This window comes from Pleurodeles waltl, chromosome 8, assembly GCF_031143425.1.
Source record: "Pleurodeles waltl isolate 20211129_DDA chromosome 8, aPleWal1.hap1.20221129, whole genome shotgun sequence".
Taxonomy (NCBI): Eukaryota; Metazoa; Chordata; class Amphibia; order Caudata; family Salamandridae; genus Pleurodeles; species Pleurodeles waltl.
Window position 1 is genome coordinate 1,142,058,336 of NC_090447.1, and position 16,086 is coordinate 1,142,074,421.

The 16,086-nt window shown below is 49.3% G+C and overlaps 1 protein-coding gene across 1 annotated transcript in view; it reads right to left on the reverse strand.

The window, feature by feature from the left end:
• The window catches only part of SETDB2 (SET domain bifurcated histone lysine methyltransferase 2), a 1,110,478-nt gene that overhangs the window by 378,550 nt on the left and 715,842 nt on the right, over positions 1 to 16,086 (reverse strand). Inside the window, exon 19 of the mRNA XM_069203525.1 lies at positions 7,486 to 7,619. Coding sequence (XP_069059626.1) covers positions 7,486 to 7,619 — 134 coding nt within the window. The remainder of the gene's footprint in view (positions 1 to 7,485; positions 7,620 to 16,086) is intronic.

Below are 16,086 nucleotides of genomic sequence, written 5' to 3' on the forward strand. Positions count from 1 at the left end.
CAGTGGGCAGGAGCGGGTGGGGGAGGGTGGTGGAACGACTCTGGAGAGAGGGCGGGGAGACCCCTATCAGTGCCAGGGAAGGGATTCCCTGGTACTGAGAGTGCCTACCGCCATGGTTTTCGTGGCGGTACAGAAACCACAAAAACCATTGTGGTAGGCCGGGTCGTTATGCCGAGGGTGGGAATGTGACAGCTGCCGGGCTGGAGATCGAAGTCTCCAGCCCAACGGCTGTTAGCACCCTCCAAATCTCTTTTTTTTTTTTTTTTACCGTCAGCCTGTTGGCGGTATTACCACCGCTTTAACACCAAATGCCTGGGTTGTAATGAGGGCCTAAAGGCCTTATTTAAGTTTTGGCAGCAAGGCTGCCAAACCACTCTTGTGATGGAGGCTGTCTCTCCACTGTAATGCTGACAGCCGAGCTGCTAAATCTATAGCTGTCTACCATTGAGGTGGACATTTTGTTTCCTGCAACAGATCATGCTGGCATTATGGGAGCCTCTTCAGGTGAAAAAACAGTGACTGAAGCTGTCCTGTGGCACAGCAAAATTTCTGTCACTCATGTGATTCCTGGAGCCACAGGCTGAAAATGGTTGTTCTTCTCCAAGACAGACATACTTGATGTCCATCACCACGTCTTCCCAAGCATGAAGGATCTCTTTTTTTTTAATGAGGAAGCATCTGCTAGGAGAAATAATGTTGGTCTAGCCTAACATTGGCCTCAGGTACACCATTTCCCCGACAATAAAAGACCCATTTCTAAAGTGTTGGAGCCTTGAAAGACAGGATGAAAGATTAAGTTGGAAGTAGAGACCATCTGTAGATCTTTAGCCAGCACTCGCAAGAATTGGAGATAAGGGGTGTTGCTCAGCAATAACATTCAATCAATCATAATACTTGTAAAGCACGACTGGTCACCCCTTAGGGTCTCAACGCGCTGGTGGAGGGTGAGCGGCAGTAAGTGAGAGGCCATCAAAGAACAGAGGGGATCAGTTGAAAAACCAAGTTTTACGGTACTTTCTGAATTGCGATAGGGTGGGAGATCTTATTAGGTGGATGGGAAGGAAGTTCCCGGTCTTGGCGGCATGGTGGAAGAAGGATCTTCCTCTGGTTGTGGCCTTCCGGACACATGGGACGGCAGCGAGTGCGAGGTTCGCGAAGCTGTCTGGTGGGCGTGTAGTAGTGGACTCTTTGGTTGAGGTACTCCGGTCCAGCGTTGTGAAGGGCTTTGTAGGCATGCGTGAGAAGCTTGAAAATGATTCTCTTGTCTATTCGGAGCCAGTACAGGTCTCTCAGAGCAGAGGTGTGGCTGTGTTTGGGGGTGTTCATGATGAGACGGGCAGAGACATTCTGGATACATTGCAGTCTTTTCTGTACCTTGGTGGTGGTTCCGGCGTAGAGTCTAGGCGGCTGCTGACGAGGGCCTGGGTGACTGTTCTTTTGGATTCGGTTGGGATCCATCTGAAGATCTTCCGGAGCATGCAAATGGTGTTGAAGCAGGCGGAGGAGACTGCGCTGACTTGATGGTTCTTCAAGAGTGCTGAGTCCAGGATGAAGCAGAGGTTGCAGGTGTGGTCGAAGGGGGTCAGAGCGCTTTCGAGGGCAGTGGGCCACCAGGAGATGTCCCAGGCTGAGGGGTTGTTGCTGATACGAGGACTTCTGTTTTTTCAGTGTTAAGCTTCATCCAGGCCGCAACTGCCCTCAATCAATTGTGGAAGTTGGTTTTGGCTGTGTGCGGGTCGTTGGTGAGGGAGATAATTAGCTGAGTGTTGGCGTATGAGATGATGTTGAGTGCGTGGTGTCTGGCGATGGCGGCTGGGGGGGCCATGTAGAGGTTGAAGAGAGTGGGGCTCAGGGAGGAGCCTGGCGGGATTCCGCAGATGATCTTGGTGGCCTCTAAGAAGAAGGGGAGGTCTGACTCTTTGGGTCCTGTCGGAGAGGAAGGAGGTGATCCATACTAGTGCTTTGTCTCAGATGCCGGCGTTGTGGAGACGAGTCTGTAGCCGGCGTTGTGGAGATGGTGTCAAATGCGGCAGACAAGTCGAGGAGGATGAGAGCCGTGGTCTCATGGTCTCACCCCTGTCTAGGAGGTTGCGGATATCGTCTGCGGCAATGAGGAGGGCGGTTTCTGTGCTGTGCTTGCTCCGGAAGCCTGACTGTGAGGGGTCCAGGATGTTGTTGAGTTCGATGTGTTTGGTGAGTTGTCTGTTGACAGCCTTTTCAATGGCCTTAGCTGTGAAGGGGAGCAGAGAGATGGGCCGGAAGTTCTTGAGGTCTTCTGGGTCTGCTGTGAGTTTCTTCAGTAAGGGCTTGATTTCGGGTGTTTCCAGATTTCTGGGAAGGTGGCGGTGTCGAAGGAACGGGTGATGATGTGCCGGAGCTTGGGCGTGATGGTGCTGCTTGCTTTGTTGAAGATGTGGTGGGGCAGGGATTTGAGGGCGAGCCGGAGTAGATGGAGTTTATGATGTTGAGGGTTTCTTCATTGGAGATGTTGGCCCAGCAGAGTAGGTGGTGGGGGTTTGGAGGAGCTTCGGTGGTGGATATGCCGGTGGTGGGAAGGTCTTGGGTTGGGAAGCTGTCCTAGATGTCTGCTATCTTGCAGTGGAGGTAGGTGGAGAGGTTATTGTAGAGTTCTTGTGAGGGGATGATATCTGTGGAGTTTGTTCTGGGGTTGGTCAGTTCGCTGATGATTGCAAAGAGTTCTTTGCAGTTGTGTGCGTTGTTGTTGATGCATTCCTGGAAGGCATTTCTCTTGGTGGTCCTGATGGGTTGGCGGTGAGTAGCTGGTCCTTGGTGATCTTGTTCCAATTCATGAGGGGTAGGTGTGCGAGGTGTAAGTCAGGGGTTTTGCTGAAGGTAAAGTGGATATAGTGGTGGTTGGTTCATTGGAGTTCGGTGATGTGGCTAATGGGGGATGTGGTTGCTGGTGGTGAAGATGGGGTTGAGTGTGTGTTCGGCGGAGAGGGTGGGCGAGGTGATGAGTTGCTCAAGGCCAAGGTTGGCAAGGTTTTCGAGCAGCATCATGGAATTGTTGTCATTGGGGTTCTCCAGGTGGAAGTTGAGGTCCCCGAGGAGGATGTAGTCCTTGGAAGCAAGTGCGTGGGTGGTGGCGAGGTCAGCGATGGTGTCACAGAATTGGGTGCCGGGGGCCAGCGGTATGTAGATGAGGGTGCTCCGCAGAGTGCTGTTAAGGTTGGTTCCAATCTGGAAGTGGAGGAGTTCCATGTTGGCTGTGGAGTCTTCGTTGATGGTGGAGAGGCATAGGGACTCTTTGTGGACGATGGCGATGCATCCCCGGGGTGGTTTGTGCAGTCTTAAAGGATGATCTTGTAGCCGTCTGGGATGGCAATGGTGATGTCTGGAGCCGAGGGGGTTAAGCCAGGTTTCAGTGAGGAAGGCGACATCCTGGGATGTGGTGTCAATGAGGTTCCAGAGTTTGATGGCATGCCTGTGGATGGAGCGGGTGTTGATCAGGATACATCTGAGGTTGTGATCAGCTTTGTGGGTCCTCGGGATTGGGCATGAGTGACAGAGGCTGATGAATTTGCAGTGGCAACAGGTGAAGGGTCCCTTGGTGTTGCTTGGTGATGCCTGCTTACAGTTGTTGTCGTCTTGTGCCGGGTTGAGAGCGACAGGTGCTGCTGGGGTGTAGCAGTGGTGGGCGAGGTCCAGGGGTTCTGCCGCTGTTTGCGGTCGGGTGCAGATGGGCTTGCCTTAGACGCATGTACTGAGAGCCACAAAATACACTGAAAAGGTAATATGCAATTTTTTGTAATGGAGTTTATTTGAGATCCCATCCTCAAGGCTGCTTTGCCGCAGTTCTTCCTAGTGAAGCAGGCTCAACAATCCTTCACTCCCAAACCAAACTGGTGCAGGAAGGCCCCTAATTGAGTCCCTTATCACAACACTATTGAACTATGGGGACAGCAAAACCATATAAAAAGCATCTTCAGATGCCAGTGCAGTCATTTACAGCAACCTTCGTATCCGTTGTTATTCAGAGGTAGAACCTCAACATAGTGAACGTAGCGAGAGACAGACAGGTTAAATATGCAATACTCCACCCTGCAAAACTGAAAGTTATTCTCAGAGACAAGGCACACTTCTCCACAAACCCAGCAAGCAGCCTACCTTTCCTGTTGAGGAGTGATACTTAAACGCTGCTGGTTCGTGCAAGGAAAAGGAGAGTTTGAACTGGAAGGGTCATTCAGATCCCTCACATATTGGTTTTAATGTGTAATGTCAGAAGCGTTCATATAATTTAATATGCTTATGTACTCCAAAGAGGTTCTGTTTGATATTGGGGATTATTATTTTTTCATATTAGCTCCTGCTACGAGTGCAAAACTAGTTTTGTTTGCGGCTCTGGCTTCCCACCTGTGGTGTTATTAATTCCATGATTTTTGGGTTTCTCAGTGGGTAATGGAATGGATGCCACCTATGTGACTTTGCTGATATGTGTCAAGAGATTATGATTGTACCTTGCTATTTTTAGTACAAATAGCTCTCAGCCTTCATTATTTCAACATAGAGAGACGTACTAACAAAATGACACCTTTCGCCAGGACACATATGTTTTTACTGTGTGATGGTATATGACTGCAGGATGATCAGTGTATCACTTGCAAGGGTGAACAATATGTCAGGCACAAACTAAAATGGATGCACACGACTTTCAACAAGGTTCTCAAAGTGGTCTTCTGCTAAAGGCTTTTGTTGTTCTGAAAGACTCTGGACCAACATATCATTACTTCTAGAGCATACTTCACAAGCACATTTACTGTACATCAGGGATGTGGAATTCCTATCGCCCGACGCCCAGGACATCTTGTCTGGGGTCAATGGCAACATGTTTTTATGTTTACTTTGTCCTTGGGACAAGTAGGCCCAACCCTCTGCAGCACAAACCCTTTGGCTGCTTTTTTACAGAGAGTGGAACTCTCTGCAGTTGAGGTAGTGTGTTTCCAAAAGATAATGCTGTTCGAACTTGTATTTATGGTTCATTATTTGAAAGCCTTCATTATTAGGGTGAGTGCTGTAAATAAATGTTTTAAGGTCACACTTCACTACTGACGTTGGTTCCAGTACAAAAAATAAATAAACGTGTATACACATGTCTGAAAAGTTTAGGCTATGAGGCTAAGTATAATGCTCCCAGAATGCTCTCTGATTAGATGCAAATGAAGTGTCATTTAGTAAAATGTGTTGATGCATGCTAGTATTTCCCAAAAATATTTCTAATGGAAAATCAGTGTAACCATTTTCAACACGAATATGGGAAGCATGAAAATAAACAAACACTGACAAAGCCAACTGATCTGACATATTTTTATAAGTCTTTTAGTTTCATCAATGCGTGTCTTGTTTTGACATGGCTTTTGTAACATTTTATTGTTGTGGGAGCTACCAGGCCCTCAACATTGTAACACACACTGGCAAAAACCCCCGAAAAAGTTTTTGAACTCTAAAAGCACACGTTGCCACCAGTGGCATAACAAAGGCCCCGCAGCCGCCCTAGAGGGGGCCCCTTCAGCACAGCACCTGCCCTGAGTGAGTCTGGAGAGGGGGCTCCTCCATGTTCTTTGCAAAGGGGCACCCTCCAGTTTCGTTACGTCACTGATTGCCACTGTAGTTCCTGACACTGAACAAAACTACTTTGTGTGCCAATATGCTCCTTGTGGAAGAGCAGAATGCGATCTCTCACAGTGAAGCCAGCCGAAAGAGAAAGAAATAGAAGTTTAATAAAAACAAAATGTCTTTGTTAACACCAGACCTAATTAGGGACCAAGACCCACATGTAGGTAGCTGTTTGCATGTCGCAAACAGCGACTTTCGCTGTTTGCGACGTGCAAAAAGCACATTGCGATGCACAAACCCAGTTTTGCGATTCGGTAACCTGGTTACCGAATCGCAAAATGGGTTGTCGCAATTAGGAAGGGTTGTTCCCTTCCTAATTGCGACTAGCAGTGCAATGTAGGATTGTTTTGTGACCGCGAACGAAAGCCATTCGCAGTTGCACCCATTTCAAATGGGTGCTAACACTTTTGCAAAAGGGAAGGGGTCCCCATGGGACCCCTTCCCCATTGTGAATGTCACTGTAAAAAAAAAATTCAGATCAGGCAGTGGTCCTTGGGACCACTGCCTGCTCTGAAAAAATGAAACGAAAACGTTTCATTTTTCGTTTTTGTAATGCATCTCGTTTTCCTTTAAGGAAAATGGGCTGCATTACAAAAAAGAAACTGCTTTATTGAAAAGCAGTCAGAAACATGGTGGTCTGCTGTCTCCAGCAGACCACCATCCCTGTGAGGGCCGCTATTCGCAAGGGGATTGCAAATTGCGACCCACCTCATGATTATTCATTAGGTGGGCATTTGCGAAGCCCTTGCAAATCACAGATGGTGTCAGGGACACCATCCTACATTCGGATTTGCGACTCGCAAATTGCGACTCGCAAATCTGAACCTACCTACATGTGGCCCCAAATCCTTAAAGAAAGTCACAAAAGTGCACCCATGGTATATGTCATACCCCTATAAAATATTTGTGAACTGTATTTTAGCATGGGTAAATACGCATGTGTAGATTTGCTCATGTGAAAATCTGTTGACGATTTGCAAGTTCATTTTCCCTCCAGCCACTTTCTTCCCAACCCTGGAAGAAGTTCTAATTCTGCCATTGTCAGGAGTAAATGTCCAACCTTTCTTATTATAGGAAAATATTAGAGAGAAGCTGGTGAAAATCTTTAAAACATGCAGGTTAGTAGGTTTGCAGACTCAAAGGCATTCCAGCCCTGGAACTATTGCTTACTGCTTCCTCCAGCCCCAGTATGCAGATCTGCAGAAAGGTGGCAAAATAAGGAAACTGCTACAGTAGAGATCGAAACTGCAAGTATTCAAGCCCTACTATGGTAGTAGCCCTGGCATAATCAGAGAGGCTATTGTCAGAGCTCTTCATAATGAGATTGCTGCCATAATTTGTCGCCACACTACATGGCACCAAAGGGACAAGTAGATCTTTTTACAGGACAAGTAGATTTGAGAAGCAACCTGTCCCCTGGACAAGTAGATATTTTAATAAATTCCACACCCCTGGTACATGCACTAAACTCATGTGCATGACATATGATATTATGTAATATGTGCAATCAAAGGGCTTTTCTTTGCACGGTGATGGTGCAAAAGACAAACACCCACTCATCATGTTTCTGCTCCAGTAACATTGTCTACTGAGTGGTAACTGAAATTTTCCAAAACTAAAGAAACCTACTGATGCGACAGTGCCTAAAAACTCTGTCTGTGTAGAAGCAAATTTCTATAGCTCCGATACTACAGTTATTCACCATGAACTTTATCAAGGAGCATTTTGTTTAAGAGAATACGTAATGACATAATAAATAAATTCAAACTACTATAGAGGTCTGGGATAAATAAGGGTTAATGGCAGGTAAAGAATTTTGCAGAAATAAAAATTGTGTTTTTTCATACTCACTTGTAAATTCCATTTTGTTCATCCTCAATAGCGTGGGCGTTGCATTTCAGTGCACACGCGTAGTGATAGGACTTCTTACATCTTGAAACATCACAGCCTACTGTAGCTCCTGACTTTTTACACGAATTACATCTCTGAAAATTACACAAAATGTATTGATTAATAAGGCGTGAACTGGGCTTCTATAAGTTACCAAGCTGAAACAAGCCTGCAAAGAGGTAGTATGGTATTGTACTGCATTGCAGCATTTGAATAATGTTATCCGACCTTTGCTCAAGACTCCAAAGTGTTCATCAACAGATAAAGTAGGTATTTACTCAATCATCCAGTACATCAATAAGGAAAAAGATGGAGGATGAAGTATCATCTATTATTGTGCAGATTCGGTGCTCTACGTGAAGCCTAGAAAGTGTGCTCTATACTTAGAGTGGCAGAAGAATTCCATCATTATGACAAATTTCCAAGATTACAAAAACACGCTGACAAACATTCATTTTGCATAAATGTTACAATGGCGAAATACATTTTCTGCAAAAATAGAATGAATGCCGGGTTCAGTATTGAATCCTGGAACTGGAAATAAGATTCCCATAATTTCGAATACAACAGAAATTATAAACTTCTTTTATGTCTACTGTGACTCAGCAGAAGTGAAAAGGAAGATTGAGAGGAAGAAAGCACACGAGAGGAAGAAGAAGGTAAGACGAGAACACAGGAATTAATGACTGGAATACTATAGATGGGCAGGGGGTCACTAGGAGGGAATTATGGATCAAATCTGTTTATTGATTTAAACATATAAAGTACAGCACATCGTAGCATGACAAACAAAATGCACCACCTAAACACAATGCACCACCTCTACCCAAAGGCTATAAAGTGGCCCATAGGAATCCATCCCCTGAGTAGCTATGTCAAAAGGGACCTCCCATCAGTCTCCTCCTTGCAACCCGATGAACAGGTGGGCCACGCGCAAAAGTCTGTTGAGCTGCGAACTCCGTACATAGTAATACAAAACATAAAAATAACTAATAAAACACCAACATTGCTTCCCTCAAGAGGCCCCGTCTTCCTCCCATCTCTCCGTTCCCCCGCCCTGCCCCCCTCGCATTGCCCCAGTCCTCCCCAAGATCCCACCAAACAGACACACTCCCCGAGGTTCAGGTCAGTCCCAATACTCTCAGATAAGCCGGCATCTCAACTCAGTAAATTCTGTGGATAAAATCTGAAGGAACAGTCTCCATAAGGTGTTCAGGTCACCCACCCGCTGTTGAGGCCAGAGTAAGCTTTTCCATTGCCAGAATAAACCTCAGCTTCTGCAGCCAGGACACATATGTCGGTACCCTGTCTGTGCCCCACAAAGCTAGAATCCGCTTCAGCGCCGCATACAGGGCCAGGGCCATCTGCCGCCCTTTTGGCGATCGCAGAGGAAAGGTGAGGGGATTAGGCAGACCCAGCAGGATGTACGATGGAAATCTAGGAAGCTTAGTATTAAACACTGTATCAATATCGTCTATAATACTCTCCCAATATCTATGGAGCTTGGGGCAATGCCAGAGTAAGTGCACAAGTGTACCCATGCCACCACACCCCCTCCAACAGAGGCTAGACTTGATGTGGTCCCAGGTGTGTATCCTTGCTGGGGTGTAGAACCAGTAGGAGGCCACCTTATATGCTGTCTCCGCCCCTGCCACATCATAGGCGGTATGATGTATTCTATAAAAGATACTGTCCCACTCTTCTTCAGAAAGCTCTCTTTCCAGCTCCTTCTCCCATCTCAACTGCCCCTTAGATTTAGGTGGACACCCCTCCCCCTGCAAAAGCCTGTAAAGCTCTGAGATTACTCGTTTATCATCCTTCTTCATCAGGAGCCATTTCTCAAACGGCGTTAGCGGCCTATCTCTTAATGCTCTATTAGCCAGCAACAGGGCCCAGTGCCGGATCTGATAGTACATCATCCTATCTGCCTCTGTCAAGCCATATTTGTCTCTCATCTGGTCGAAGGGAATCACTCCTTGCTCATCAAAAAGGGTCCCCACCCTCTTACAGCCCCTTCATACCAAGGCCGCAAACCTTCCATGTGTAGCCCAGGCTCAAAGTCCAGATTCGCACCTATGGGGGTCATCGGGGACGGAAACGACGTCAGCCCCAACCAACAAGCCACCGCATCCCATACACGTAACGTTGCTCCGGTGATCGGGGAAGAATAGAGTCCCCCCCGCCCTGTGTCGACGCCGGAGCCAGGGCTCCTTCCATATATGAGGGCCCGCCACCGCCTGGTCCATAAAGCACCAATGTTTCTCAGTAAGTGGGCGACTCCACTCTAAAAGAAAATGCAACTGTGTCGTCTGAAAATATCGCAAAAGGCAGGGAACTGCCAGCCCCCCGCCCCTTTAGGGCGGTACAGAACCCGTCGCGGAAGGCGCGCCGGTCGACCCTCCCAGACAAATCTCAGAACTGCCGCTTTAAGAGTCGCTATCGTCCGGGGCAGTGGAGTCAGGGGAAGTGCCTGGAACACATAAAGTATACACGGCAAGACTGTCATCTTCACCGTCGCCACCCTGCCCAGCCAGGACAGCTTGAGTCTCCCCCAAGCCTCCAGGTCTCGCTGCACTTCACTTCACGAACCAACTTCGTGTAATTCAAGCTCGCCGTCTTTGCAGCGGAAGGCGCCAGATCAACCCCTAAGTAGGAAAGCCGCGAGGACAACCAGAGAAAGGGGTATTGGGCTCTCAAGTCTTCCTCATGCTCCGAGCTTACAAACTGACTAAGGACCTGGGACTACTGCATATTCACCCAGAATCCGGAGACCCGACCAAACTCATCGATTATCCCCATAAGCGCAGGCAGCGAAGTCACGGGCTCCGCCAGGGTAAGGATCACATCATCTGCATACAAAGTAATGAGATGGCGATTGCCTCCGAACTTCACGCCAGAGACCAAGGGGCTGTCTCGCAGACGCTGCGCCAGGGGCTCCATGTATAGCTCAAACAAGAGGAGAGAGAGCGGGCACCCCTGTCGAGTCCCCCGCCTAATTGGAAATGGCAAAGAAAGCATACCATTAACTCGGACCGCAGCCCTGGGAGACTGGTAGATACATCGAATCCACGTCATAAAACCTGGGCGCAGTCCAAAACGCTCCAACACTCTAAAAAGATACGGCCAATGAACCCTATCGAACGCCTTCTCCGCGTCAATAGAGAGGAAGAGTGCCTCCCGGCAAGAACGATCCATTTTGTCAAAATGAAGAAGCCGCTTCGTATTATCGCTGCACTGTCGGTGCGGTATAAAACCTGCTTGATCCGGGTCAACAAGACCCGGCATATAGAAATTAAGGCGATGGGCGAGTATTCCTGTGAATAGTTTGGCATCTATATTCAGGAGCGAAATCGGCCTATATGAAGCGCACTCCTCTGGGTCTTTCCCCGGCTTATGTATAACTGCAATGGTAGCATCCAGCATACTGGGCGTTAGGACTTCCGACATGCGGAAGGAGTTGAAGAGCCGCACCAAAAGCGGCACAAGTTCCGCACAAAAGGTCTTATAAAAAAGTGCTGTAAAACCATCAGGGCCAGGGGACTTCCCAACCTTTAGGCGTGAAATCGCTGATATGACCTCTTCCGCCCTTATAGGCTGGTCCAATGAAGACGCCTCCCTCTCACCAAGAGGAGTGATTGCTATGCCCTCCAGAAATGTATCCGGAGCCACACTGCTCCATTCATCCGCCACGTACAACCCCCGGTAAAACTCCGCAAACGCCTCTGCAATCTGATCACTTGTTCACACTTCTGTTCCTGAAGGGGAACGGACCAGCTTTATTGTCGACACTGCGCTCGCAACCGGTGCGCCAAAAGTTTCCCACACCTATTGCACCCAATGTAATATTTATGCTTGAGACGCGCTATTGCATACTCCGCCCTGTCCCAATCTAGCCGTTTCAGCTGTTGCCGCACCTTCTCCAACTCCCGCCAGATTCTGGGCGCTCCAGTGGATTTATAGGACCGCTCCAGTACCGCCACCCTCTGTTCCAGCTCTTCCCTCATCTCTCTCCTTGCTTTATTATCTCCAACGGACAGCGACATCACCTCCCCTCTCACCACCACCTTCAAGGCCTCCCACAAAGTCTCCAAACAGGTGTTCCCGTCGTCATTAAAACTAAGATAGTCCGTGATTGCACGCCGGAGCGACTCCACCGTTGCCCCATTCTGACGCAACGAATCTCTAAAGCGCCAGCCTGAAGCACCCACCTGGCCCACGTCCACAGTAACCTCTACAGCAGAGGTCTTCAATCTGGGGGTCGCGACCCCCAGGGGGGCCTCAGAGTCCTGGAAAGGGGGTCACGCATTCCTCCAGCCGATCCTTAAAATGTCTCAGCGTAACTTTAATTTAAGTCTCCTGTGCTGTGAAAGCTGCACAGACAGCTAAGGAGACCTTCATCCCAGGGTGTCTGCTTCCTGAATGAAATGCAAATGTGCTCTAAGAGCTAATCTGCAAATGCAAAGGGTGCTTGGGAGCAGCTTTAAATGATCGAATCACTGAAAGCTTTGTGAGGACGAACATTTATTCTTTTAGAGGGGTAATGCAGATGTTAACAACTGCGCTGTGAAGTGTGCACTTTTAATTGTAATTGTATTTCCACAGTGCTTACTTCACCTGGAGGAGTTGAAGGGACAGCTATTTAAAAAAAAAAAAAAAGGTATTTCATATCCTCTGATATTACTTAAATCTACATTGTGGAAGCACAGTTTTATCTCAAACCTTTTTGTAGTGGCCTATCTTATACTGTATGTGTAATGCTAATATAAAATAATGCCTTACATATTCACAGTGCTTTCTGTCACAGGCTGTGACCTCATGGCACTAAAAATACACAAGTCACTATTCTCAACTGCACTAACCAAGATTTAGTTCTGTCGCTCTCTGGTTACACACAGACCTCTGCAGTGCATTTATTTTTGGAGGTTTCATAATGCACTACAGTGCATTTCCCAATGAGTAACAACTTTCTTTTATTTATTTTTCATTTAAGCTGGCTGTTACTTTATATGTAGCTACCTGACGGTGAAAGACTTTTAAAAAACGTAGAGAATATTTTGGGTTTATTTATGAGAGGCTTGTGCTGCTGGAGCATCATTTTTTTTTTCACGCTCCAGTGGCACAAGCCTCTCTCTCATACCTATGAGGTGATGCAAAGCCACCCAGAGTGGCATTGAATTGCCTTGTAGATATGGAGTAAGGCAAAGCAGCGCAAGCCGCTGCATTGCCTTACTTTGCGTCAAGGAGGCGTACCATGGGCGTTGTGGTGGGTGTTCCCATGCAACACTGATGGATTTTGACGCTGCCCCAGATTTACAAAATCACATAAACTGCAGCAGTGCCAAAACCTTACTCCTCCCTAGAGCAGGCATAATGAGGAGAAATGTTTTAATTTCTCCTTGTTTTTTTCTCTTTCCATGTGTGTTGCAATCTGCTGCACATATAGAAAGAGGTACAGTGCCTCTCTGGATTGGTTTTGTGCAGGAAGGTCCCCCTTCCTGCACAAATACAATCCTGCCTATGTTGGCACTAGCTAACAATTGTGCGCCAGCACAGGGGGAAAGGACAGAAATGCAAAATGCACTGTATTTCATAAATACGGTCCATTCCTGCCCTTCTGTATTGGCGTGTGACAGTGTAGCAAGAAGACTTGCAGCGCTGCCCCACGTCAATTCCTCATAAATGATGACCTTTGTTTTTAGCCACACCCTTAACCACGCCCCCACACTCACTGACCTTTGGTTTGCTAAACACTGTTTAATAGTATTTCCTCATAGTGGAAATGGTTTGCTGTGGGAAATGGGGACGTCTATTATTGTTGATGATGGGGAGTACCAGGTTCTAGAAAGTTTTTATCAGGAGGGGGTACTTACACCTAAAAAGTTTGAAGAGGGGGGTCCCGGCAACAAAAAGTTTGAAGACCTCTGCTCTACAGTAATAGGAGCATGATTCGTCAAGGCTCGAGGCTCAATCGTGGTCTCCCTAACTCGGGAGATGAACTCCTGCAAAGCCAGAAAAAGGTGGAGCTGTGCATGCGTCTTGGTCGCTGCTGAGTAAAAGGAATAATCCCTAAGCGTGGGATGCGCCTTCCTCCACACATCCTCCAAACCACACTCAGCCAGCCACTGTCACCCCGCCGTTGTCAACGCCCCCGTCTGCCCAAGCGGTGACCAGAGCGATCCAGTTAATTATCCATCACCAAGTTAAAATCTCCCCCCACCAAAATGGCGCCATCCGGCGAGTGTAGCATCGGAGAAACAGCCTGCCCCAGGAAGGTTTCCTGCTGGGTATTAGGAGCATACAGGGAAGCAATAGTAAAGGAAAAGGCCCCGACCCTTATTCTAATAGCCAGAAACCTTCCCTGCACCTCATGTATTTTTGCCACTACTTCCCCAGAAAAGGTCCTCGAAAGCAGTATCGCTACCCCAGCATGTTTCGTGGAAGCTGAAGACCAGAATTGTCTTGGGAACCCCTTTGAGCGCATGCGATATGTGTCCTTATGCAATAAGTGTGTCTCCTGTAACAAACAGATAGGACTCTCAGACTTCTCGAGTCCCGACAAGATCGCCAACCTCTTAGTCGGACTGTTAAGCCCGCGGACATTCAAGCTTATACATTTAATAGTCATGCATTAGGAAGGGAAGATCACTCAGGAAGGGAGGAGCCCTGCGGGGGAACCAAAGCCCAGAACAGCCCCTCGGCCACTCCCAACAACATGGCCATACCGCTAAACCACCCAATGACCAGGATCTCAGGGAAGCACACCAACATAAAACCATTACGCACAAAAGGTGCTCAGAACAGAAAAGTCCTCTCACACACATCTCCCAGAGACAAAGTCTCAACAGGGCTGTAGAACCACTCAAGTTCGTCGAGCAAAGTCCAACGACTCCCCCGCCCAGGCCCCTCTTAAATGGCCACTAGGCCTGAAGCAATGCGCCCACAGCAGTCCAGCTCCCCTCGGCTGCCTCTCCCTTAAGCACTGGTCCCAGCGGCCACGCTGCTCAATGCCGATTGCCGTTCCGACATCTGCTCCGATGAAGTAGGTCGCTGCTGCTTCCTCCTTCTCTCCTTCCGACGCCATCGCGGGCTCTCCCCGCCAGCCGAGCGCACGTTCGCACCCGGATCCTGGCTATCGCCCTCCAGACGCAGAATCTGATTCGCCTCAGATATTGACTTCACTTGTCGAAGCTGATCCTCCCACCGGAAGACAAGGCGGAACTGGTTACCCCAAGAGTAAGACACATCATGCGCTCGCAAATGCTCTGTAATGGGCTTGAATTCTCGCTGCCTCTGCAAAGTCCGTACCGAGAGGTCCTGGAATAACTGGAGCGCGTGCCCTCTAAAGTGGACCTGCGGAAGATTGCGAGCCCGCTGCAATATGCTTTCTTTAAGCCCGTAGCTGTGAACACACGCTAGAATATCTGGCGGACGGTCCCCGGCCCCACCAGCGCGGCCCACTCGATGAACTCTATCTAGCGTGATCTCCCGGGTCTCCTCCAGGCCAAGAACCGAGCGAAACAGCGCCACTAATGTCCTCCTTCTCAGCCCCAGTCGGCACTCCTCTGATGCGAATATTATGCCTTCGAGCGGTTCTCCAAGTCCTCCACCGCTATCTGCAGGAGGTCCTGCTGCTCCAGCAGGCGGACGAGCTCCTGTTGCAAGCCCGCCACTTCCTCACCACAGGAGATCTCACCATCCTCCACCTGTGCCACCCGCTAACCCAGGGACGTGACCTCCACTTGGAGCTCCTTCACCTCTTGAGATATGTCCCTACGGAGTTCCTGTAGATCACTCCGGAGTGAGTCGAACAAGGAGGTAAGGAAGCCCTTCGTGACGGGGGCCCCCTCGTCCTCCTCCATCTCCCCTCACATCTCTGGGGACTTCATTGCCAGCGGCCCCTCAGCGGCTCCGCCCAGCACTGGGCATGCTCCAGTCAACATTTCTCTTACTGTCCCCTCCCGCTTGGGCTTGGAGGCCACCATCGCTCTTGGTCTTCTGCTGCGACCGTGCAATCACCCAGCCAGGGCCCCTTCATGGTATCTCCAAGGGACTAGGCCACCCCAGGCCTCGTATTCCCGCCAGCAGCCACTGACCTTACGCATCTGGACTCTCTATGGCCACTCGCCACCCAGCTGCTTTCTTTAGCACCAGTTGGGGCCACCGCGGGCCGACCGCACTGCCGATTAGCGTCCCAGCGCCGCCGCACCACCCTAGGCCGCACTACTCCAGAGCCGGGGCAACCCAGAAGCGCCCCGGCCCGTCTGCCGCCTCATCCCGAGGCCCTGTCCTCCAGGGGGACCAAGCAATATAGGCGCGTCAGCCTCCAGGGGCCGCCGGTGCTCAACTCCGCACCGGGCCCCCGGCGCAGCCCTCACTGCGTCACAACACCGCAGCCCCCTCCTGGCATCCTGCCGCGTCTCCACCTGCGGCCGAAGGACCGCTGGGCCAAGGACTCGCCACGCGGCCCAGTCTCCCGCGCACTGCACTCACCGGCAACAAGCGCGGGCCCAGGCCGCGCGGCTCTGCGCCTCCACCCCTCGCTGCTGCGGGTGTCCCAGACTC